We start from the raw sequence: 26919 nt of genomic DNA, 5'->3' as shown, positions 1-26919 counted from the left end.
ATTTCTTTTTAAACTTTTCAACCGATGCTTTTTGTTTCACTGTTTGAGAGGAGCAATCAATTCTCAGTTTCCAATTAAATCTTCTGAAGGCTAATGAGAGAGCATTAGTTTGAGAAATAGCTGCAGGTGTTCGCAGGGCTAGAAGCACTGGTTCTTCTTCGAGTGATTGCTCGTGCATTCCAGTAGGTGTGTGTGCACGCTGCGTGCACGTTCGCCGGAAGCTTTTCCCTAGCGGAACCCGTTGGGTCGGCTGTGGAGACCCCTAGAGTGGCGCCTTCATGGCGGTGTAAATATGTCGCTGCCAACCCAGCACCTGCTCAGTTCCTTCTTACCGCCCGTGACGGTCATTGGAACAGCTTAGTCTCTTGCTTTGCAAGTGCCTTACCTAGTGGTTCCCTGGTTTCTAGTGTACATAGTTGTTTGTTAGTAGTTAATAGTTGTAGATTAGATTACTTTACGAACTTCCCCCCCCATTCTACTCTCCCTGGCTCCGGGGTATGCCTCGGTCGCAGGGGTTTAAAGCGTGCGAGAGGTGTGCAAAACCTATGCCAACAAGAATCCGCACGCCACCTGTCTCAAGTGCCTCGGGGAGGGCCATCAGACAGATAAGTGCCCTATTTCAGACCCAGGACTAAGAGGGAGCAGGACTATCGCCTGAAGCTCCTCTTGATGGAGTCGGCCCTTCAGCCACAGCCTGAGCCGATGCCGGCACCTTCGGTGCGGGATGTCCCGGCACCGAGGAAGGACTCCACCAGGGAGCACTGGCACTGCTTCCCAGCCCGCAAGGCCAGTGCCTCACAGCGGCACCGTTCACAGTCTCCAGTGCCGCGTAAGAAAAAGAAACCAGACAGGGGACGTTCCCTGGGCAGGAAGCCGAGGGGGGATTCCAGAGGGATGCGTCCTCTGGCAGGACACCCTAGGTCTGGTCCCTCAGAACCGGCACGGTTGACTCTGGCCCCAGGTGCAGAGCCGTTGAGTCCGGCAAGAACAGACTCTCCTACCCATGACGATTTGAAGGAAGAGCTTGATCTCTTCTCCACTCCAGACGCATATGAGGCGGCTCGAGACCTCATTGATATGACGGCTCAGTACCTGGCCCCGCAAACTCAGGCACCACCAGTAGTGACGGCGATGGCACCGATTGTGGCGTCGTGCACAGCATCGTGGGCGATTACAACACTGGCCGCAACACCGATCATAGAATCATAGAATCTCAGGGTTGGAAGGGACCTCAGGAGGTCATCTAGTCCAACCCCCTGCTCAAAGCAGGACCAATCCCCAATTTTTGCCCCAGTTCCCTCCTCAAGGATTGAACTCACAACCCTGGGGTTAGCAAGCCAATGCTCAAACCACTGAGCTATCCCTCCCACCCCAATGGTGGCACCGGTGGCGGCACCAATGGTGTCGGTGGCTCTGGCGGCAGCGCCGCCGTTGATTCGTCATCGGGGGAAGCCCATGATGTTGCGGCGCCAATCTCCATCTCCCTGGTACCATTCCCTGGCACCGTCGGGCTCCACTCCCCCATGGTCAGGTACAGAATACTTGTCAGAGTCAGACGCGGAATTGTCTGTGTCCCGATGCAGCCACTCCCAGTCTCGGCACCGTAGGTTGGTGGAATAATCGGCACGAGTCGCCACTTGGCCACTGCAGTGGCAGGGCCCAGTGCAATGGCCTGTTTGGACCCCCCCCCCCGGGCCTACCACCAGGCTCAAGGTCAGGGATCTAGGCCAGTGTTGATGGTATCGGCCCCCGGTGCCCCTCCATCAGCGACGTCGATGGCACGCCACACCCCTGGGGTCCCTGAGGATCCCTTACGGGACAGGGCTGTTGAGTGGCCACAGTCAAGCACGGCCTCTCCTCTCCCTGAACCTCCGGTCGCGGGGTGCTCCAAGGTACCTGACTCGGCCTCCAGAGAACCCGAGGAGCAGGAAGACCCTGTCCTGGGAACTTCTTCCTCCTCTTCGCCGGACCAGGCGGTGGCGGGCACCTCCACCACTCTACCACCAGTGGATACCAAGGCCACCAGGACCTGCTTAGGAGGGTAGCAGTCAACCTCAACCTCCAGGCAGAGGAGGTTATGGAGGACTCAGGTCCGATAGTGGACATCCTCACCCCCGAGGATCCTTCCAGGGTAGCTTTGCCCCTCATAAGCACAATTCAGAACACCACGAAGGTGCTCTGGCAAACCCTGGTCTCTATACCACCAACGGCTAAAGGGGTCGAGAGACGCTACTTTGTGCCACAAAAGGGCTATGAGCATCTGTTTACTCACCCCCAACTGGGGACTCTGGTGGTTGATGCGGCAAACCACAAGGAGTGGCAGGATCAACCAGGCCCCGCACCTAAGTCACATGATGCCAAGAAGCTGGATCTCTTTGGCTGTAAAGTCTATTTGACTGGGGGGCTCCAGCTTCGGGTAGCAAATCAGCAGGCAGTGCTTAGCTGTTACACTTTCAATTCCTGGAGCTCGTTGGCTAAATTCCAGGAGTTAATCCCAGCTGATTCTCACAGGGAGTTCGGTGCGCTCCTTGAGGAGGGTAGAGTGGTCTCTAGGACCGTCCTCTAGGCAGCCATGGACGCAACAAACTCTGCGGCTAGAACCATGGCCACCGCCATTGCTATGAGGCGGAGTGCATGGCTTCAGGTTTCAGTGATCCCACCTGAGGTCCAAAATACAATTCAGGACCTCCCCTTTGACTGTGAGGGCCTGTTTGCTCAAAATACGGACACGTGCCTGCATAGCCTGAAGGACTCGTGGGCAACTCTGAAGTCTCTGGGGCTACACACCCCAGCGCCTCAGAGAAAGCCCTTTAGACCTCAGCCCCCGTCCTGTTTCTACCCAGGACCCTCTAGGCGGGATCCACCTAGGAGGAGGGGCAGAAATAACAGGAAACTCCCACCACAATCCTCCTCGGGCCAAGGTCAGGGTTCAACCAAACAGCCCCCCAGCCCCAAGCCCAACTTTTGAAGATGGGCACAAGGATGGCGCACCAGACATGGTTAGCGCAGGTGCACAGACCAGGCAGGGACCCATCGGACTCAATCGTGACCCTCACGCCTCAAGTTCTCCACTCTCTCCAATGGTGGCTGCAACCTCAGCTGGTTTGTGCGGGAGTACCCTTCGCAAAACCCCACCCCACGCTTTCCCTTGGCCACGCTCGGTCGGGGAGTGCATCTGGGCAATATCAGAACCCAGGGCCTCTGGTCCCATGCAGAGCTATCGCTGCACATCAACGTGATGGAGCTGAGGGCAGTTCGCCTGGCATGCCAAGTGTTTCAGGCCGGTCTGCAGGGCATGTGTGTATTGCTGCTCACAGACAATACCGCAGCGATGTTCTATATAAACAAACACGGTGGTGCTCGTTCCTCTCCCCTCTGTCGGGAAGCCCTCGTGCTGTCGGACTTTTGTATTGCCCACTCCATACACCCTGCAGGTGTCGCATTTTCCGGGGGTGCAGAACAAGCTGGCAGACCACCTCAGTTGCTCGTTCCATGGACACGAGTGGTCCCTCAGATGGGACATCACTCACTCAATTTTCCAGAGGTGGGGCAAAAGGAAGTGCCAGAGATTCTGCTCCTTCCTGAACCACAGCCCAGGCTCCATCGTGGATGCCTTTCACTTGTCATGGATGGGTCACCTGCTGTACGTGTTCCTGCCGTTCCCCTTCATACACAGGGTGCTCCTCAAGACTTGTCAGGACAGGGTTTCCTTAATTCTCATAGTGCTTAATTCTTCCTTAATTCTTAATTCCCTGGCCACTCCTCCAGGTACCTCCCCGGAACCTCCCATTGGTCACAGTTCCCCATTCCCGGCCAATGGGAGCAGTGGGGGGCGGTGCCTGGAAGCAAGGGCAACACACAGACCCCTGTGCCCCCACTCCCTCAGGAGCGGCGCGGGGCAGGTAGGCAGGGAGCCTGCCCTGCCCCCAGTGCGCGCCGGGCCAGAGCTGCTCTAGGTAAGCACTGGGGGCGTGGGAGCCGCGGGGAGCTGGCGGGCTGCAGAAAATAACCCCGCGGGCCGCATGTTTGAGACCCCTGATCTAGTCTATGGGCCAGATTCACCACTGACATATTAGGATTACATCCAGTTCCGTGGAGTTGTCCCTGCTTACCCCAGCATTGAATTTGTCCCTATTTCATTAGAACTCTTTGTCCAAAACATACTAGATGCTCTGCTTGGGTTTCAGTTTTATCCCCTAGCCTCAGATGACCCTGTCTCAGCTAGTACCTGGCAACTCCAAACCATTTGTTGGTACACTAGGAGGATAGGAGAGGAAAACTACTGTAGATTACAGGACACTGTCCCAGGCATTTAGGTGAGCTTTTCAATGCAAAATTAAGAAAAGGTGGTTTCAGAAGCCAAATACCCTCTGATGAGGGCAGGATGGAAGAGAGAGGAATGAATAAGTGTGAAGTGCTGTATTCATCCTCTTGCATGGTACTTCTAAGAAGCATGCAGGGGAAGCTGTCGATATCTCTGAGAAAGAGAGAAGCCAGAGTGCTGTCCAGTTGTCTTAAAGTATTGTTAACAAACAAAAAACTTTGTTATAGAAGAGCTAAATTTGACAGCATTTCAGTGGATTCAAGGTGGCACCGCCCCCCATTACTTTATTTACAAAAATTCTATACCTATCAAATAAAAAAAATCCACATTAAACTCTGTATGAACAGTAAAGATATCCAGCCAGGTTTCCACTGCCATATAATCATTCACTAACACCCCCCCCACCAATTTGCAGCTCCCATCCAACCTTAACATTGCCCCGTTGTTTTGTTCTGTTATGGAAGTATGCTGTTGGAATACTAATATGTGTTCAAACACTGGAAGACATTTATCAGCAATGCTAAAACACATTTGTAAGTTCGTAGTGTGAGCCATTTTGGAGATGATGTGCCAAAAAAACCTTAGGAAATTGTTCAAAAATTCAGAGATGAGAAAAAGTCAACCGTCATAACTTTAAACCTCTTTTTTGGGGGGTTTCCCAGAAATAAATCTCTCTGAATGAGAAATGGCATGGAAATTTTCAAGGGGATCGGTTTCTTTTGGGTGGAATTTGGAGCTTATAATTGGAAAACTAACTTCTGTAAGAAGATTAGCTAGTTAGTCCAGATTGCCATTGTTATATGAAATTTCTCTTTTATAAAAAGCCAATAACAGATAAAATATTAATGTGCTGTTGTTTGACACTTTATTCTAACATCTGTTTTGTGTGTAATCAGACATGGCTCTCCAGACTGTAATGATGAAAGTTTTTACTACTTTTTACTCCTGCAGAACCGATGCAGCTACAGAATAATGAGCTGGATTCTTTTCTAGTTTGTGCATTGAAGATAGATTCTTCACTAAATTCTGATTGCAGAATCTTAAATGTTGGTAGTGAATGAACCAGAAAGACCCAACTTAATTTAGAAACCCCATGCTGAGTGTGCAGCATTAGCAGATCACAAAGCCATAATTTTACTTGTGAACTGAGCAAGTTTAATGTGGAGTGAACAAACATTGGACCCCATAACTCTTCTGAACATGAGAACACTTTATAATCGTTCATTTCAGCTAGATGTTTATACAGTACCTGTTTTTCAGCTAAAAGAAAAGAAGTACTTGTGGCACCTTAGAGACTAACCAATTTATTTGAGCATGAGCTTTCGTGTAGCTCACGAAAGCTCATGCTCAAATAAATTGGTTCGTCTCTAAGGTGCCACAAGTACTCCTTTTCTTTTTGCGAATACAGACTAACACGGCTGTTCCTCTGAAACCTGTTTTTCAGCTAGTTCCAAAAAGAGGGGTGTGCATGGTACCCAGCAGAGGGAGCTGTGGACAAGTAAATACACTCCACTGCTTTTCCCTGAGTCTGATAAATGCATATATTCTTTAAAAACAATATTTACTGTGTTCTATACAAAATTGTGGCACTTAGAGGTTAATTTTAAATACACTGTTTTGCTAGTTTGCCAGGAGTACATTTTTAGCAGCTAGAGGCACTCGTATGCTATTTTGTTCAGAGTTACATGAACTTTTAATGCTATCAAGTATCCAGCTATATTCAAGGAGACACATGTTTACAATACAGTACAAAAAGGAGCTATAAAAATAGAAGTGCGTTCTTGACCTTGATCCTCATTGATCACGGTATCAGCATTTTCGGTGACGTATTCTTAGGGGCGTATGCAGGCCATTGATAGATATCACACACACAAAAGCAAGGTTGCCAGGCATGCACTCTGCACTCAACTGGAGCTAAAAGTCTGTAGAGAGAGGGGTTCATTACTTGTGCATCATGCAGTGCCCAGCTGAAAGTATGAAGTAGCCACAAGAGAAGCTGTGTTTGAGAGCGTCATCTGGCCCAGGGTTTCAAACAGAAACGAGGCATTGAATCAGTCCTTGGAGCTGCCTATCTTCTGTCTGAGCACTTGACTAATGAGGTTCATTTGAATAGAAGGCCTGTGCTGGAAGGGGGTGCAGCCACTGAAGCTCCTGAAAAGCTAGGAGTTTGGCTCTTGAGTTTGAGTGCGCTCGTACAGTGTGTGTATTTTTTTTTTTTTTTTGCACATCCAAATAGCAATTCCCTTTGCTACAGAACAAACTTGAAAAGTCTCAGCTATGGAGAAATGGGACAGCAGCGCAGGTACCTCTGCTTTCCACATGCCAGAGTGGATGGTGAGTTGACGTATAGTTTGTTATTTTAGTTAATACATAGCAAATCGGTCACTACTGGATTTCTAAAGGGACTTTCTCTTTGTCAGGTGGATTTATGCCAGGCTCAATTTTACTGCATTGTACTCAAGTATAATAAAATTTACCAGGAATGGGAATCATTAAAGTCAGAGGCAGGCAAGATCCAGTAGTCCCATCTCCCTGTCCATGCAGGATTATTCTTCATTGTACATATACTGTCCAGTCTAACTGTAAAAGGTCAAGTGGCACTAGAAATAGTCTCCATCCATGGAATGGGGATACTATTTTCCTACTTCACCAGAATATTGTGTAAGGACTTAATGTTTATAAAGCAATCTGAGATACATGGAGGAAAAACCACTTGAAGCGCAGAATAATCTTCTGCGGTGCATTGCATTGTCTTCTCTGAGACATGCGTAGCAAACACTCTTTATTATTTCGTTGGCAGTCTCAATGTTTATTACTAAGTAGGACTCCATCTTTGAAATGGCATCTGTGTTGCTTATGTCTGTGTTACCTTCCCTAATGTTAATTTTAAAGCAGGCAACTGATCCTCAGAGCAACATGTGCTGCTCAACCTCACCTCAACCAGTAAGAGGGCAGGAGAGGGAACACAGTGAGAACTGAAATAACCTTTTCTCTGCTTTGCTCCTTTGACACTAGGAGTTCTTGAAACGGTTGACAACATAGTGATTCTGTTTTGAAAACTAGCCAGCACTGGAACAGTTAAAGCTTGTGTCTGGGGGACAGCTTCCACCAGAGAAAGTGTCTGTGCACCTACCATGGTTTAAAAATGCTTATGCCATCCTAGTGCAAAAGAGTGCCGTATTAAGAGCTATTACTCCTTCCCAGATTGCTACTCATGTTTTACAACCTAAAATTCTTTCTGTTTGAAAAGTTGACTCTTTTTAGGAGCTCTTCTTAGGCTGTGTCTAAACTACGCACCTTTTAGCGACAGGGCTGTGCTGATACAGCTGTGCGGCTGAAAGCCACTCCGTGTAGCCACTGTTTGTCGGCAGGAGTGAGCTCTCCCGCCGACAAAAAACTTCCACCCCCAACAAGCGGCGGCAGCTTTGTCGGCAGGCGCTGCTCACACTGGAGCTTTTCGTCAACAAAACTTGTGTCTTTTGGGGGAGTGTTTTTATAACACCTCTGAATGACAAAAGTTTTGTCGATCGGTTGCCAGTGTAGAGAGAGCCTAAGGAAGGCCTTTGGTTTGTTTTAGAGCATTATAGCAAGAGATCTGGGTTTCTGCAGGTACTTCAAAATGTGTTGCAGCAACAAGCTTTGCAAATACCCAGTGGTAAAATCCAGTATTTGAACTGGTCTGATGTAAATGCTCAAAGCTATAAAAATACCTTTTCAGAGGATCTGTTCTGGTTCGGTTTGAACTTTGTTAGTCCTCTGGAATAATTCAGTGTTAATTAGTCTCTCTACAGATTTTGCTAGTCACTAAAAGCTTTACAGTAGTTATTAACCTGTCATTTTCTTTCCCCAGCCTGCTGGTGTTCTACAGAGTGAAATTCTCTACTGTACTTTACCCCAGTTTACCTTGTATTTTATGTCACACTGTCAGGAAATAGTTATTACATTTGAAGGTCAGCATTGATAAAACTTGGCATAACATTTGACACTTTAGAAGTGTCTTCACTGATTCAGATATCTTCAAATCGGGATTTCTGTTTATGAACTAGGTTTAGTTTGGTCATTCATAATTTCTAGATCTTTAGGGCAAAGAAACAAGTGCCGTAATCATACTGGGATCTGACCCATGCTAGCAAAAAATAAGTTTAAATGTGATGGTTGCTAGCAGGGCTCTAACAGTTTCTCTTTGCTATCTGGACATGTTTTTTTTCTGGAAAAAATACATTTTAAAGAGTCTGTGCTACAAGGCCCATATACAAAGAGCTTGTGGTTGTGTTTAACAGCCACGCGTAATCAGTTTGAACTCTGCTAAACCCAGATATAACGTGATTTGCCAAGCCAATGTGGATGGGTCCAACCACACTATAAATAAAGATTGTCCTGAATGGCAAAATTCACATGTTGGTTTGGTGCTTTATTTCAAACCTACTACCCCTCTCAGAGTTGTGGGGTGTTAAGATTCAGGGAGTTCGGGGATTACAAAAAATCACTGTTCTAACCTAGGTCCCCACATTGGATAAAGCACTGATTTTTAACTAACCCTACATTTAGTCCTTTTCGCATGGGTCAGCCAAGCTGTATTTTAAACTGGTTGTACAACAACCAAGCTTAAGGTCCCACATACATTATAACTTTCACGGCATTGGGGGAATCGGTTGCGACACAGCAATCTCCTGACGTGATTTAAATCAGTCTTGTAATGTAAGGTGTCCCTGAGTTGTGCTATACATTTGAAGTTTTACAGGGCTGAAGAAAAAAACAGGAATAGGGTTAGAACATGATTGAGGAGAATGAACCCAATGTTAACTATGTTGGGGGACTACTGTGACCTCAATATGGTAGAAATTACAATGAAGCGGAGATCTGGACTGTGCATAGATGGTATCATAGATAAGGCTAAGATTTTGTCACAGATATTTTTAGTAAAAGTCACGGATGGGTCACAGAATATTCATGGAAGCCCGTGACACATCCGTGACTTTTACTAAAAATATCCTTGACAAAATGGGGAGCTGCAGAGTCCCCACACCACCCACGGAGGCTGGGCAGCTGCAGGGGCTCCAGCTCGGAGCTCCGGGGCCTCCACCACGTGTGGAGGCTCGGAGCTTCAAAGTCCCCCGCTGCCTGTGGCAGCCGGGAGCTGCTCGGTTTGGAGTCACCCATGTCTCGGAGCTCCAGGGGCCCCTGCTGCCCTCAGCAACTGGGAGCCTCACGGTACCCCCCACCAGCCACCATGTGCAGCAGGGGGACCCTGCAGCTTCCAGCCACCATGAGCTGAAGTCACGGAGGTCTCTGGAAGTCATGGATTCCAGGACTTCTGCGGCCTCCATGACTTAATCGCAGATAACCTCTCAGGTAACCTATAGCTTAGTCTAAATACTGGCCTTAAGCAAATCCCTGTCCACACCAATCTAGGGAAATTTTGGTAGAAGAATCCTGCTAGCAAAAACCCTGTTTAAATGCAGTTGTGGCTCATGTGATTCTAACCCCAGTGTGGTCGGGATCAGAAGTACTGCTGGGGACCTGCGGCAATTGTAAAATCAAGTATTGGATTTTCAGATCTGCCCTTTAAAATTCAGCAAAAGTTCCCTTATTTGTTTTCAGCAAAAAAACATGCTCAGTGCAGTGGTAATGCTGGTGAGACACCAGCAACACCAGGCAAATGGATTCTTTCTGAAAATTCAGCAGTTTCATGTTGAAGACATGGTAATAGCTCAGAGTACACAGAGGGAACCGGTTTCACTTGTAATGATAACTCATTGCTCTGGGAAAAGGCTGTTCCTTTCTAGTCTGTGTTGAATAGTGTCTATATGGGTCCAAAGAGCAGAGATGCCCGGGCAACGCATGCAGATGGCCTGTAGCAAGCGCATTAAAGGAACTTCACCACCACTTTCAAAACAAGCGGAAAAACTTGCTGGTTTTGGGCCTGTGACTAAGATCAAGTGTAGTATCATTTCAACATCAAATGCATTCACTGTTGGGGGAAATGTATCCTGCCTAGAGGACCCAACAGGTGTTTTCCTCTCTAACTTCTATGATCTTACGATTTTATACTGGAGAAGACAAAGCCCCCTTTTGTTACCTGAGCAACTTGAAATAATATGGAAAGAACCTTGCCACTTGGCCTCAGCTGTCACAGTACCGCTACAAACAGACCTGGTAACAAGTTTGGGGAACTATTTTCTCCATTTGTAAAAGTTTTTGTAGTTCGTCATCCCAGTCTCTCTTTGGCCTTGTCCACACAAAGCTGTTTTATTAAAAATTTCCCACCAGCGCACTTCCAAACACGGTTGCTATGGTGGTAGCAGTAATATAGACCAGGGACTATCAGATGGCAGCGTTTTTACCTGTGGTACATAAGCCTGCTCTGAACAGGTATATGAACATAGTGATAAAATTCTAGTATCTGCTTGGAGTCTTGTCTCCATTAGCACTTCCACCAGTAGAGCTGTATCAATTTGGCCATGGTGGGAAGTTTTTTAGTGAAGAAGCCTAGGAATGGCAGTGAGGGGAAGGGATTTTCCTGGCATCCAAGTGTGAAAGTTCTCCTCGTCTGCTAGGACCTCTTTGGGCAAGAGGTAGTCTGAGCAAGCCACTGGGTGTGAGGGTGGGCTTGATTGAAATATACCACGATTCAACCTCCCTGTTGGCACTGATATCCAAGAGGTCTGAGAACCAAATTCAACCTCCATCCCGGGTCTCCTGTGAAGTGGTAGAATATACTCAACTTTCAAGCTGGAGTTTGTACTATTCTAGGCAGTGGTCTAATATTTGATTTGCATTTCATTTATCACTGCACTGAGATTCTAGGTACACTAGAAATACTATAGATCAGCAGTCCTCAAACTTTTGAGGGTTGCGGGTCCCCCCCACCATACCTCTATCCACATGCTCTTCCCCCACCCCACCCCCGAGCTGGGGCCGGGAGCGGGGCCATGGCTGGGGGGAGAAGTAAGGGGATCAAAGCTAGGGCTGCAGGTGGGGTTGGGCCAGGGCCATATCTGGGGGCAGGGGCAGAAGGAGCCACAGCCAGGCTGCGGTGGGGGCAGCTGGGCCCATGGCCAGATGTGGCTCCACTCCCGGCCTTGCCCCCAGCCTCGGCCCTGGGCTGGGAACAGAGCCACGGCTGTGGATGGGGCCAGGCGCACGTGGAGCCGGGAGCCGGTGTCGCAGCTGGGGGTGGGAGCATTGCTGCAGCCGGGCTGCAGTGGGGGCAGGAGCTCCACTCCTGGCCTTGCCTCCAGCCTTGGCCCCGGGCTGGGAACGGAGCCGCGGTCAGCGGCCAAGGCTAGGGACGGGGCCAGGAGCCGGGGACATGGCTGGGGGCTGAACCAGAATAGATCTGGGGGCGGGAAGGGGCTGGATGGTGCTCCCTCTCTGCCCCCAGGGGGGGCTGGCCTGGGCCCTGCTGAGCCCCCCTGGATGGTCCTCCATACCCCTCTAGTGGGGTGGTCCCCACACTTTGGGGACCTCTGCTCTAGATGGATGCCTATGGCCTCCCAGAGAGCAAATGACGTGGCAACTGCAAGATGTCTGGATAATAAGATGCATTATTGGGAGAAGTTCAAATTGTGCTTCAGAAGTGCAAAAGGTTAAAATTTACACGTTAATCTACTGAGTTAGAATCCATGTGACATTTTAGCTGTAGGGCTGGAATCTTAAACACTTAAAGCTTTAGCATAGGCCTTGGCTCAACAAGTAGAGTTGTCAGGATTACACATTAATTTAAGGCATGAGAAAATTTGAAACACTCGTACAGCTCCCTCCTCAAAAAGGATATGAATCATAAGTCTTTTGAACATAGTTGAAGGAGGCAGGGTTACAAGTTAACTGAAGTAACTTAACCTTCACATTTTACAGCTCATTTTGTGCTAGGCAGCTGTTGTCACTAAGCAAGGAGTGAGTTTGTGTCACAGTGGAGGGAAAAGCATTGTGTCTACCTCAGCAAGCCAGTTCTGTGTGTTTTGGAGGTGTCTCAGCTATTCGCACCAGGCATCCATACGCACATCTCTGATTTCATGCAGGAAAGTGTAACAGGATATAAAGCATCTCTCCTGGTAACCAGGGTATTGTGTGTTGTTGCAGTCATGTGGTTTTCCTTTCATGAAAAATGATGAGATCTTAGTTGGCTGGGGACTTTTCACAAGTCTAGTGGTTAAACCAGAGTTTTCAGAGGGCTAGGAGTCCTGGGTTCAATTCCAGTCTCTGCACATTATGAGCTTTGGCAAGTTGCATACCTGTCTGTACCTCCATTTTTCCATCTGTTAATAGGGTAATACCTTCCTCATGGGAACACTGGGAGCATTAAGTAAAGCACTTTGAGATCCTCTGATAGGAAGTGCTATAAAGGGCAAAGTATTATCATAATTCAGGCTGGTCATAACCACTATAGGTGAGATTGCCAAACAGTTTCCATTTTAATCCTTTTATTTTTACAGCCTTGTAACTTTCTAAACTATTTTTGGATGATAGTTACTTGTTCTCTGCCTTAAGTTTGTCTTCTCGATGGAACTTTTTGGGAAGTTTGAGTAAAATCACTTAACCCAGTTGGGTGTTCTGAGAGGCTGAGAATTTTCCCATTGGAAAGATTTCAGAGGAACAGCCGTGTTAGTCTGTATTCGCAAAAAGAAAAGGAGTACTTGTGGCACCTTAGAGACTAACCAATTTATTTGAGCATGAGCTTTCGTGAGCTACAGCTCACTTCATCAGATGTATACCGTGGAAACTGCAGCAGACTTTATATACACACAGAGAATATGAAACAATACCTCCTCCCACCCCACTGTCCTGCTGGTAATAGCTTATCTAAAGTGATCAACAGGTGGGCCATTTCCAGCACAAATCCAGGTTTTCTCACCCTCCACCCCCCCCCCACAAATTCACTCTCCTGCTGGTGCTAGCCCATCCAAAGTGACAACTCTTTACATAATCAAGTCGGGCTATTTCCTGCATAGATCCAGGTTTTCTCACATCCCCCCCACCCCCATACACACACAAACTCACTCTCCTGCTATTACCACAAGTACTCCTTTTCTTTTTGTGTGTATATAAAGTCTGCTGCAGTTTCCACGGTATACATCTGATGAAGTGAGCTGTAGCTCACGAAAGCTCATGCTCAAATAAATTGGTTAGTCTCTAAGGTGCCACAAGTACTCCTTTCCCATTGGAAAGAGACATTCTTATCACCTTGTTTCTCACAGGAATAACAAAATAAAGGTGAGACTGTGAAACATCTAAATTGGTATGTATCGAGATCTTACTGATCATTACATTCTGATTGGCTGTAGAGTAATTTAGAGCTTGCCCTGTTTTATTTCTACAAGTCCATTTGCTGTGAGCAAGGAATTTACAAGCTCCATTAGCAAATCCCCATGAACTTGTAGGCTGCACAAAATCGGTAGCCCCCGTTTCTTTTCCTTTGTTCCTTAAAAGAAACTAGAGATTTTAAGTGAAAAAAGTGAGCATTCCTGCAAGTGCTGTTTCCAAAATCAAGCACTCAAGACATTTCCAAAGTTAGTTCTTCCTGCAGCATTCCCCTCTGTATATTACTTACTGTTTTTTATGGGTATACTATAATAAGTATATTAAGACTTACAATTAACAAAGCAAACAGGAATAGAAAATACTCCATACACACAATGTGGCCATGTTAACATTGTTGGAAGACCAGATTACAACCCCTGTACTTACAGACTCATAGACTTTAAGATCAGAAGGAACCATCATGATCATCTAGTCTGACCTCCTGCACATTGCACTGTTAAAGGCACTTTAATCTTTGTAGCTCAGATGATTCAAAATATGTGTTAACCATGTTCTCAAACTGTGGTACAGCACTGGACTTCAGGAGGACTGAATGTGGTTCTCTACGTTTTAACCTCGTCAAAGAACAAGCGTGTTGCAACCTTTTTTCCTGACAAGTTGTTAAGTAGTTTCTTTATAGGTTATATAGTCTGTTAAGCTTTGGCGCCTTAGGCTCTCTTTTCACTGGGGGAGTGTTTTTTACATTGAAAGAGCTGTTCGAGTTAGTTTTCTTGATGTAAAATCTTAGTGGAGACGAGGCACAGGTAATTTTGACTTCACTCTCTTTAATGGAGGTCAACCTTATACCCTCCACTTATGGCTTAACTTGAATAGCTACGTCAAGTTAAAAAACTGTCTTCTCTAGGATTTTACAGTAAGATAGTAAAAACACACCTCTGTTGCCATGAAGAACTAGCCTGAGATGCAGCAGTGGTGTTAATCCCAATGTCCTGGCAATTTCCATTTGGAGTAATAGTTTTGCACTTCTCAAATCCTCTGTGCATTTTCAATTGAATGTAATCTATTTCTTCACTTTGTCATAAGCTGTGGGGTGGTGTTACTTTGTCCTATTAAACAGCTGTAACTTTTCACTCCAGAACTACATTAGTTGACTTTCAGCAATGAATGAAACTGAAGATTATGACACCCAAATTTCATAGTGGTGGAGCGTTGTCTAATGCTTAAAGCTAGGATGCTTGGGTTCTATTCCCATCTCTACTGTAGATCATCTTTGTGAGACAGGGAATATTTGTTTCCTCACTTATAAATGGGGATTCTTTATGTCCTTACCTCCCAGGGATGCTGTGATTCATACTGTTTAAGTGCTTTGAAATCCTCTGATGAAATGTGCTATAGAAGAGCAAATTCCCATTATTGTGACTCAGTGGAGTGTTTGGTGATAGCATAGGATGGGGGGGGGGGGAGGTGGAAAACTCACTGTATTTTGCCACACTTGTTTAGACTTTGCCATTAGTTAATCCAATTATGTACTATGACTCTCCCAGTATAAAATGTTCTGGACAAACACATTGAAGTTCTGTAGTAACCCTGCCTTGAGCACTGTAGCAGATTGCCTTGAGCCCATCCAGAAGGGACAAAATTGTTCTGTGAACAGCTCAGAGTAGCCAGCTGTGGAATGATGATCTGACCCAGTAAGTAAGAAATAAAAGTCTGCCTCATTTCAAGTCTTCTATCCCCAAATGAGGCAATCCTTGCTTAGCAAATGTGTAACAAAGCTGTGCCCTCTGAGCTACACTAGTATGAGTAAAAAGAAAAGGAGTACTTGTGGCACCTTAGAGACTAACCAATTTATTTGAGCATGAGCTTTCGTGAGCTACAGCTCACTTCATCAGATGTTTACCGTGGAGTGCTCTTTGCCAGTGCCTTTTTGTGCCTATCTTGTCCCTTCTTCTCCTTTTCCCCTCTCCTGCATTGGGGGGTATCTGTAATATGGAGAAAGAGGTAGTCCGAAGAGGTAGGTGTTAGTCTTGTCATTCCCGCAAGTGACCCTGTGTTCTGAAAGGGCTTGACTCTTCCAAGGACAGAGAGCTCTGCGCTTGCTGCCATGGGGGGTTGGCATCGTTTGAAAAACATTTACCAACCCAACAAATGCCTTCATTGTTTTAGTTGCCCGTGAGTTAATTTTGTTCTAATGAGGCTCTGTTAATGTAATCATCTGACATTGGGAAAGGGAGGTGGGGGAGAACCCAAGTTGAAAAGAGCCTAATTAGCAAGTTAATTATAGCAAGCAAGAAAATGTACTGGTTAGATAAGTAAGCGATTGTTATGCACACACAAGTCAGGCCATGTTAGAAACCGCTGCTAATGGGGGAGAGGTCGGGAAACATTTTGTCACTCAATGTAAAACAAAAAAGGGAAAATGCTGTGACTTGTTTGTGAGATGCTAGCAGAAATGCCTCATTCAGTCTCGGGGTTCTTCCCTGCCAAATGGGCCGTTGGAGGGGGAGCTGGAAACCCAGGCAAGTGTAGCCCTCTCCTTACCTGCCCTCCTCCCTGCACAACAGAATAGAGACTTGAAACCAGAGCAGGCAGGATTTCTGATGCTGGAGGTATAAATGAATGGCCAGCAACTACACTGGACTGGAAGGATTGCAGAAGAGCTGTAGATAATAACGCTATGCCGAACAAGAAGAAGTACCATGTGAATGGCGATTCAGGGATTAAAGCCCAGGTGAGGGCAGCCTTTAGGTACCATACTGTAGACTTTCTAGAACAAAGTACAATTGTTTCTTTCTCCCCAGTCACTTACTTTTGGTATCGACTAAGCCCCTTCACCTGGTGTAAATGAAGCATAATCTCCAGAGAACGCATCTTTGTTTGGCTGTTTCCTCTCAGGAATCGGGGTTTAAGTGTCACAGCTTTTAGTTGAACTGCTGATTTTAGAGACGTTCTGTCGTTTCTCTTCAGATCACGCCTGTGGGAAGGTATAGTGGAAATCTGGAGCTGGGAGGTTGGATGGGGCAAACCAGCATGTGAAAACCGGAACTTCTGATGGCCATACTTGCTATTGAGCTTTGTAAATCTGTGCAGAGCTGGTCTTAAATTGGGGCTCCTGGGCAACTTCCCCGGGAAGAGGGGAGCTGTATCTCACTTCTTTAAAAAGAAGTGAGCATGCACCTGCATTTAGAAATCATTAACCCTTGTGGCTCTGGCATGAATTCCAGCCTGAATCATTTCATCCTGCCAAAGATCTATATGGCTGTTAGAAGCAGTGTATATATAGCCACAGATGGTCGAAGCAGGTCAGTCTCCTAAATCCAAGTGTTTGTCGTTTTTAAAGGTCTTAGAATTTATCACCTGAAAACTAACTCTCATGGGAAATTGATTGTTACCTTCAGAGGGACTTTTGTTTCTTGGTCTAAACAGGTTCTACATGTAATCAGTATCCTTGCTTTTGTTGGTGTCAAGTAGCAAGGGAGAGTCTTGATTACAGGTTATGGTGGTAGCTTGTCTCGGGTGCAGCAGGAAAACAGCTCTTTTTGGGGTAGCTTAGCCTTGTGGAGGACTTAGCCTTGTGGAGGACAGGTGTGAATTAATAGAATTTTAAATGAGAATTTTGGTCTGACAATAAATGAAGTTTAAAGATCTCAATTCTTACATTTCTAGGTAGGGCATATTTCTGTTGCAGAGATTCCAATTCTGAACTGCAGTCCTGATCTAGAAATTGTACCATTATAAAAAAATTTTACATAGACACACACCCACACACAGTATGATGGTGTATGTATGTGTGTATCACCATCATACTGTGTGTATACATATACATAAGAAATATGTATATAATGTACAACCAGACTGAGCTGGTTATAGTAATTGTCCTATAGAAACCAAATTCCAGTTATTGACCTACACAGGACTGTGAATGAGAGTGGAAGGATATAGTTTCATCAGAGGGACTTAGTGAAATATTATGCTAGTTAAAAACACGACTGGGAAGGCATATCATTGCTATATATAGTGCTGCTGTTGGTTTGGTATGTAAGTGCCGTGTCTTGGGGTTCAGTGCCCTGTTTTAATTACTCACTCTTGGCTTGAGTTGGCATTCCTGTGGTTAGAGCTGAGATGTGGTAGTAACATGACCTGGGTTCTAGTTCTGCGTAACTTGGTCACTGGTTTACTCTGTGAACTTGGGCAAGTCACATTCCTGTGTTACTTTGGAAAAAAGTTATTTGAAATCTCTATACATGCTATATAAATGCTAAATATTATTGCACTTTTTACAGCATTTGCATTGAAAATCCCTTAACAGATGATGCAGGGGAATATTAACAGAATGTTGCTTTTTTTTCTGAATTCTGCAAGAAGAGTTATTCATCCTTGTTAGCCTTCCAGCATATCTAACTTTTCCTAGAGCATCATTTTATGCCAATAATCTGGTGGGGTAAAGCTCTTCTGATGAAGTGAGCTGTGGCTCACGAAAGCTCATGCTCAAATAAATTGGTTAGTCTCTAAGGTGCCACAAGTACTCCTTTTCTTTCTACTAATTGAGGGATCTGTTTAAATGAAAAGAGCATTCTTGTAGAAAAACAGCATTCTTAGAAAAGGGCATGTGTATACCATTGTGCGTAGAATCCGTTTCACAAGGAGTAGAGCTGTTTGAAGGCTGGATGTGCAACTCCTGATTCTCACCTTAATTTGAGTGACCACTTGCCTTTTTCTGTTCGTTGTCTGGTGTTCAGTAACATTTTATTGTTGATTGAGTATTCTAGGCAATACCAGCTTTAGGATTATCAGAGGAAAACCCTGGGTTGCTGTTGCAAACCTTCTTGCAATCCTTTCTTCCATAGCCATGATTGCAGCATACTAATTTTATTAGCCCAATGACCTTGCCAAAGTTCCAAAACAGTTCTCTGAATTCCTGCCGGAGACTTGAGGTATCACCGAATCAGCTCCAATAATCCCTACCTGCTTACCAGGCTTCATGTCATGGCCATGTTCTGGATGACATGGTCTAGACTGACCTAGTCAATATCCCTATTAAATTGGACAGAGTCACTTTTAGTGATGTAGTGCTGCTTCCCTGCACTTGCTAGTGCAAGGAGTGAGACATCAGGACTGTAAATTTAGCATTCCCTTGTGGCAATGTAGAGCATTGCTGCTTAAGCTACTGTGCTTGAATTTGAGCTGCTCCCAGAAAGGAATCAAGTTCCAGGCAGGTAGGAGAAATCTCTAAACAGAACCAACTACTTAAAATATCCTAAGAGGTTAATAATCACAATTAATGGTTTGACAGTGTTCTGAAGGTGTAAATACTTAACACTTATTGAGCCAGATCCTCTGTTGGAGCAGAGTGATTCCAGTGAAGTCAATGGAGCTTTGCCAATTTACACCAGCAAAGAATCTGGCCCATTGTTCTTAATTATCAAGTGAAGAGTTATTACCAGTTTCACTGGGAGAGTTCTAACACATTAGCACACACGCACAAAAGACTTTGGATCAATGCTTAAAATTAGCTAGCATAAAAATTCAGACATTGGAAGTGAATTTATCTGTGACTAATAGACGTGTGCGCTGAAATGTTTGCTGAATTGCAGCATAGTAATAGTGGTTAGAGCAGGGAAGGACTGAAAGTAGACTGCCTACCGTCTATCCTTGATGCTGCCACTGGCTTGCTGTGTAACCTTGCATGAGTCAGATAAATTCATATCTTTAGTTTCTCCGTTTGTTAAAACATGAGTCCCTACCTCAGATGTTAGCTCAGTGCTTGCAAAGTGCCTTGTGATCTTTGGGTGAAAGGTGGCTAGAGAAGTGTAGTTAGGAATATGAGAAGTTCAAATTACTTCTGTGTTTTTCTTAATGAACTGAACTTCTATTTAATAAAGAATCTTTTGTTGAAAGTTATAAGATATGCCTTTATAGGGACTTGAAGGGTCTGGGGATAGGCAGCGGGCAATGGAGCTTTCACTGGTAGCTCGCCAGTAAAAAAAAATCTGGTCCTGTTTGGTAGCTATTACTATCCAACATCTGTGTGGAATGGGGTTTCAGTCAGTCCCTATTAGGCAAATGGCCACATCACAAAGCCACCTTATATTTGGCCCTCTTACTGTCCGTTTCAGCAGAGATCAAGGGTGGAATAAGACACGGGACAGGGTGGAATAAAAACTCCCCATCGCCCACCCCTCCAGTGTTCCTCGGGAGGTAACATCCATGAAAGGGTTGAAGCACATTGGCAGAGGATGACAATGAGCCTCTTCTGTAAGTAAGGGTGCTAAGTGTGTCTTTACTCTACACGGTGTCTATATAAAACGGGCACCACCTTCGCAGCTCTGTCTGCTACACGCTTTCAGAACAGATCTGCTGACTTTATGAACTAAAAATAAGTTTTGATTTCTGTTAGCCTGGCAGAGTCAAGACAACTCTAGGAGAATGAACTGGAGACTAAGCTTTTCTGTGCAGTGTAGTAGAATTATTTTCCATCTTCAGTCAGTTTTATGCAAACCCATTGAAGTTAATAGGGTTGCCAAGGTGTTGTCAAGAGCCTATCTTGGCCTGTAGGATTTTGATTATTGATGGTGATGCCTGATATGGAAAGAACTCAGCTTGATTCTCAGATCCCAGACTGAGTCTGCAGGTTGGGAGTTACTGCCCCCTTCCCATCATTTTATTAGTTAACTGAGCACATCTAATCATTGAGAGAGGGTAAATACAGAGCCCTGCCGTGATGTATTTATACTACATTCATTACTAGAGCACTGGGCAACAAAATGGCAAATGAAATTTAATGTTGATAAATGCAAAGTAATGCACATTGGAAAACACAATCCTAATTATACATATACAATGATGGAGTCTAAATTAGCTATTACCGCTCAAGAAAGAGATCTTAGAGTCCTTGTGTATAGTTCTCTGAGATCATCCACTCAATGTGCAGCGGCAGTCAAAAAAGTGAATAGAATGTTGGGAATCATCAAGAAAGGGATAGATTATAAAACAGAAAATATCATATTGCCTCTATATAAATCCATGGTACACCCACATTTTGAATACTGTATGCAGATGTGGTCTCCCCTTCTCAAAAAAGATATATTGAAATTGGAAAAGGTTTGGAAAAGGGCAACAAAAATGATTAGGGGTATAGAACAGCTTTCATATGAGGAGAGAGTAATAAGACTGGGACTTTTCAGCTTGGAAAAGAGGCGACTAAGGGGGGATATGATAGAGGTCCATAAAATCATGAGTGGTATAGAGAAAGTAAATAAGGAAGTGTTATTTACTCCTCATAATACAAGAACAAGGGGCCACCAAATGAAATTAGTAGGTAGCAGGTTTAAAACAAACACAAGAAAGTATTTTTTCACACAACGCACTGTCAACCTCTGGGACTCCTTGCCAGAGGGTGTTGTGAAGGCCAATACTATAACAGGTTTCAAAAGGGAGCTAGATAGATTCATGGAAGATAGGTCCACCAGTGGCTATTAGCCACGATGGGCAGGAATGGTGTCCCTAGCCCCTGTTTGCCAGAAGCTTGGATTGGGTGACAGGGCATGGATCACTTGGTGATAACCTGTCTGTTCATTCCCTTTGGGGCACCTGCCATTGGCCACTGTCAGAGGACAGGATACTGGGCTTGATGGACCTTTGGTCTGGCCCAGTATCGCCGTTCTTATTGTTTGTAGGAGTGTTAGCGTCAGTCTCCTGGCCAAATTCCAATTTGGATAATTACAGTTTGCCAAAGTAAATTTCCTATGGCATTTTCAGCTGCAAGTGGTGTCCTTCACTTTTTGACCTGTTACATAGAGTTTCCTGTACACTGTTAAACAGCTGTCATGTTCTACCCTAGAGAAGATGAAGTGATCTCAACTTTATTGTAAAAAGAAAAGGAGTACTTGTGGCACCTTAGAGACTAACAAATTTATTTGAGCATAAGCTTTCATGAGCTACAGCTCACTTCATCGGATGCTGTAGCTCACGAAAGCTTATGCTCAAATAAATTGGTTAGTCTCTAAGGTGCCACAAGTCCTCCTTTTCTTTTTGCGAATACAGACTAACACGGCTGCTACTCTGAAACCAACTTTATTGTGTGATCCAGCTATTACTTTGTCCTCCTTTTTGACTTTGTAGCAACCACATTTATACAGATATGCCAACTTTCCAGGCAGTCAAAAGGCTGGGTGTTTCTCCAAGCATCACCCCCAGAATTATGATAGCCACATCCTCTATGGCAAATCTTAAATAATCCAGTGTATGATGTATTGCTATGAGGGTTGCTTAGTTCTACCTTTGGTCTTTTGCACAGCAGGTATCTAGCATCTCATGCTCTCCATATTTCTTGTCAGGTCTGCTGTTGATAAAATAACCTTCACTTCAGTTCTACAGATTTCTGAGGGCCCCCTTTATGATTAATAATCTGCACTGTTTTCAGTTTTAGAAAAAGCACTTTAGTTACTGGAACAGAAATGTCTTTATTCTTCTAACTAGTGCGCCTGTTGGTAAAAGTGATTGAAACGTGAGTTTGAAGTGTTTGTGGAGGACAAATGGGCTTATACCATGTGTGCTAAGATAGGCCCAAATTAACACCCCCAATTATATAATAGAAACTGCTACTCAGTCTCCACTGAAATAATGCAAGTAGCCCCTCTCCGGTGTAGTCTTTGAGGCTGTTAGGCAACTACTCTGTCAGGCAGTGGATTTTTTTATACCACATGTAACTGGAGTTCTTTCTTAACAGATCCAGTTTGCTGACCAAAAGCAAGAATTTAACAAGCGCCCAACGAAAATCGGTCGCCGTTCTCTGTCCCGTTCCATCTCTCAATCATCTACAGATAGCTACAGCTCAGGTAGGTACCGCTGCTGGCTCCCTTCTGTCCGTGTGTCTTTTTAAGTTGCAAGTGCTATTTTGTCCATTTGTCTGCCGGCCTCATAGTTTTTCCTTCATACCTCAATGACAGGGAGGGGCAAACTTTTTGGGCCGAGGGCCACATTGGGGTTGTGAAACTGTATGGAGGGCTAGGTAGGGGAGGCTGTGCCTCCCCAAACAGCCTGGCCCGCGCCCCCATCCGCCCTCAGAACCCCCAACCCATCCAACCCCCCCCCTGCTCCTTGTCCCCTGACCGCCCCCTCTTGGGACCCCCCCCCGGTATTCCACCCCCCATCCAACCCCCCATCCCCTGACTGCCCTGACACCTGTCCAACCCCCTGCCCCCTGACAGGCCCCTGTCCAACCCCCACGCCCCCACGCCTATCCAACCCCCCCGTTCCCCAGCCCCTGACCGGGCCCTAACCTCCCCCACATCCAACCGCCCCCTAAACCCTGACCTCTACCCCCCTCCCCCGCCACCCACTTACCATGCTGCTCAGAGCAGCAGGAGCTCGCAGCCCCGCCCCCCAGCTGGAGCCAGCCCCACTGCCGAGCAGGAGCGGCTGGCCAGAGTGCTGGCAGCATGGCTGGGGGAGAGGGCACAGAAGTGGAGGGGCTGGGGGCTAGCCTCCCCGTCCAGGAGCTCAAGGGTCAGGCAGGACAGTCCCGCGGGCCATAGTTTGCCCACCTCTGCTCTATGAGGTTTAGGAAAGGGGATGAAGAGAGAATGTGTTGCTGTTTTCCTCTTTCCATATACAATTGGCACTTGGATGCTATACTAAACGGGTTTCTTACACAGAGTCTGGCTTAAAACTCAGATTTAGGCTTCCCTGACTCTCTAACCCCACTGCTCCCTCTCAAATCCCTCATGTGTCTTTCCAGCTCCTCCTCCTTCCCTCCAAGGCTCTGTGCAACTTCACACCCAGCTTACAACTGTGCTTGTATTTCATCGTGTTCCTCCACATTAGCTGTCCTAATTGTTCTTCGAGTATGTGTCAGCATGGATCCCACTATAGTCGCTCGTGTGCAACATCAGTCTTTTGAACACATCAGGGTCACCCAATGAAATTAATAGGGAGCAGGTTTAAAACAAACAAAAGGAAGTACTTCACACAATGCGCAGTCAACCTGTGGAACTCCTTGCCAAGGGATGTTGTGAAGGCCAAGACTATAACAGGGTTCAAAAAAGAACTAGATAAGTTCCTGGAGGATAGGTCCATCAATGGCTATTAGCGAGGATGGGTAAAAATGGTGTCCCTAGCCTCTTTTTCCCAGAAGCTGGGAATGGGTGATGGGCTGGATCACTTGATAATTACCTGGTTTGTTCATTCTCTCTGAAGCACCTGGCATTGGTCAGTGTCAGAAGACAGGATACTGGGCTAGATGGACCTTTGGTCTGACCCAGTAGGGCCTTTCTTACATTTTTATGTATGTTCTTATGTTATGAACAGCAGCATCCATTGGAACTGCACGTACTTCCATATGAAGGCATAAAGGGTGGAGTGGCTCAGTTCCTTCTGTCCGTGGCTGTGAGATGGAACCTGGTCTGTCTCCAGTGTACTGATCTATAACTCCAGCTAAGCCTCTCAGAATTCTTGAAAATAAATAAATAAATCAGACCTCTTCTGCTTCCTTTGAAGAACCGCTGTGAATGAACTCAGCCCATTTGGAGTGATTTTTGATGGCGAGAGTCCCCTGTTCTGGATGCCTTAACATGACAGACTCTAAACCTGTGGGCTTCAAGGCCTACCCTTCCTGTAGCAGGCTACTTCCATTAAGATACGCACAGTGGATGCCTCTTCTGTTTGTGAGAGAGTCATATACCTGGTAGGTGACAGATGTCCTGCTCGTTCTCTTCCAAGCTGTGCAAGCCGTGGGACGCACAACAGAAGCGTCATTTGTTGGAACAAACTATGAAGATCTTTTTGGACCTAGAGGAGACAGGTACCAGAGCCCACCAGGTAACGAACCGACCACCTTCCTTGAGTGCCCTGTCTAGCAGATACACAATGCCTAAAGCCAGCTTAGAGAAGACAGCACTGAGAAAAGACTCTAAGCCAACGTCTCCAGAATCAAAGTGCAGCACCAAGAGAGGCTTCCCTGAACACAAGGACAGAGACTCCAGATGGAGCTCAGTGTCTTCTCACAAGGAAAGTCCACATAAGACTTTGGAGGAAAACCACTGAGCCCCACACAGCATTGAGAGGTAGTGATGAGGGACCACCTACCGCTGAAGCACAGAGGAAAAGTTCACTGGCATCAGTGACACAACCTTCAGCATTTATGCCTTTAACAGACTCACTGAGGATGCTCAGTATTCCCCTGGAAGAACTTAGAACTGAGATACTTGAAGCAGTATTGAAGCAGATCCTGGTACTGAGAGTGTCGTTTTCCTCAGTGCTGCCACTAGAGGAGATCTGTTCCTCTTCTCTGCTTGTTCTCACCTCCTTTGAGCAGAGAATCCTCTCTCCAGAGTTCCCTGGGTAACACAATAGAAAGACCTTGGTAGCTCTGGCTCTCCCTGCAGAACTCAGCAACCGTCACATCAGGAATGTCACTGGACTGGCCAATATCAGATAAGCCTGCCATAACTCTATGGCATGGTGCTGTGGCTCTGTTGAGCTTGGTGGGATCTGCCTTCGTAAGCTTCTAGGAGCCAATCTCATCTCATTCTGGGAAGAGAGAGAGTGACCATGCTCCCCAAAGGCACTGTTGGCCAGACCATCAACACTGGGTCTTGGGAAAAAGCAATAACAATGTTCTACCTCACCACCATCTTCGTCACCCAATGCAGCAGTATCATCAGTGCTGTTGTCAGTGCTGTGTGACTTCAAATAATTTCAAGAACTACTTATGACAATCGCAGAGATGCTAGAAATAGAGACATCTGTCATACAAGAAAAATCTCCTAAAATTTTCAACATACTGACATCTTTGGGCCTGCGGGGATTTCTCACCCAATGAAGGACTGCTTGATCCCAGTAAAGTCTTGTGGCAAATGCCTGCCATGATACCTACCACTCACCCAAGAAGGATAGCAAAGCATTACCAAGCCCCTCAGAAGGGTTTGAGTACTTCTACGTCCATCCCAAAACAGGCTCTGTGGTCGTCTCACCTGTGCATGAGCAATCCAAGTCCAATAAAAGCACCCCAAAGGACAAAGGCCTAAAGAAGCTTGATCAGTTTTGGAGGAAATTCTACTCCTCTGCCTTCCTCCCACTATGGGTGGCAAGCTCAGGCCTTTCTGGTCAAATATAACATTTTGACCTAGTTTCAGAGTAACAGCCGTGTTAGTCTGTATTCGCAAAAAGAAAAGGAGTACTTGTGGCACCTTAGAGACTAACCAATTTATTTGAGCATGAGCTTTCGTGAGCTACAGCTCACTTCATCGGATGCATACCGTGGAAACTGCAGCAGACTTTATATACACACAGAGAATATGAAACAATACCTCCTCCCACCCCACTGTCCTGCTGGTAATAGCTTATCTAAAGTGATCATCAAGTTGGGCCATTTCCAGCACAAATCCAGGTTTTCTCGCCCTCCACCCCCCCACACAAATTCACTCTCCTGCTGGTGATAGCCCAGAGCTATTGCCAGCGGGATAGTGAGTTTGTGTGTGTGGTTTTTGGGAGGGGGGTGGGGGGGTGAGAGAACCTGGATTTGTGCAGGAAATGGCCCAACTTGATTGTCATGCACATTGTGTGGAGAGTTGTCACTTTGGATGGGCTATCACCAGCAGGAGAGTGAATTTGTGTGGGGGGGTGGAGGGCGAGAAAACCTGGATTTGTGCTGGAAATGGCCCAACTTGATGATCACTTTAGATAAGCTATTACCAGCAGGACAGTGGGGTGGGAGGAGGTATTGTTTCATATTCTCTGTGTGTATATAAAGTCTGCTGCAGTTTCCACGGTATGCATCCGATGAAGTGAGCTGTAGCTCACGAAAGCTCATGCTCAAATAAATTGGTTAGTCTCTAAGGTGCCACAAGTACTCCTTTTCATTTTGACCTAGGACAGGGTGACACCTTTTCAGTCCCATCTGAGAATAGGGAAGAGCTCAAATAAATAGTTAGAAGGTCCCTTAGTGGCCAAGGCAGCCCTACACTTGGCAATAGACTCTTCCGACACCACTGTCAGATCTAGGGTCATGGCAATGACAATGCACAGAGCATCATGGCTTCAGGCATTGGGCATGCCCAGGGAAGTGCAGGCCTTAATCAAAGAACTGCCCTCTGAAGTCATGGAACTAATCAACAAGTGGACAGGCAAAGCTCTGCACTTCTTAATGGACTCTAAGGCCATTTTGTGCTCCCTGGGGATCTGCACCCCAGCCCTGTACCACCAACCATAACATCATCAACCCCAGCCTAGCCAGAGGAACAGATTTTATCACACCAAGCAGCCTCACTATCATGCTAGGCAGAACCCAAATGAGACAGGCGTCACCAGCTTTCCTCATTGGTGACACACCCATT

General features: G+C 46.0%; 1 protein-coding gene across 6 annotated transcripts in view; it reads left to right on the top strand.

Moving 5' to 3' along the window:
- Nucleotides 1-26919, top strand: part of AHCYL2 (adenosylhomocysteinase like 2) — a 215161-nt gene that overhangs the window by 127363 nt on the left and 60879 nt on the right. For 2 of the 6 annotated variants that reach the window (XM_048836783.2, XM_048836781.2), the window contains exons 1-2: nucleotides 16140-16316; nucleotides 22314-22422. In XM_048836783.2, the coding sequence (XP_048692740.1) occupies nucleotides 16263-16316; nucleotides 22314-22422 (163 nt within the window). In that variant the 5' untranslated portion in view covers nucleotides 16140-16262. Of the gene's footprint in view, nucleotides 1-6217; nucleotides 6659-16139; nucleotides 16317-22313; nucleotides 22423-26919 lie in introns of those variants that run through there. The other 4 variants (XM_048836778.2, XM_048836779.2, XM_048836780.2 and 1 more) reach the window with 3 other exon arrangements.

The sequence above is a fragment of the Caretta caretta genome, chromosome 1 (assembly GCF_965140235.1).
Source record: "Caretta caretta isolate rCarCar2 chromosome 1, rCarCar1.hap1, whole genome shotgun sequence".
Classification (NCBI taxonomy): domain Eukaryota; kingdom Metazoa; phylum Chordata; order Testudines; family Cheloniidae; genus Caretta; species Caretta caretta.
Note: the sequence above shows the minus strand (reverse complement) of the source record. Positions and strands in the feature narration are given on the sequence as shown.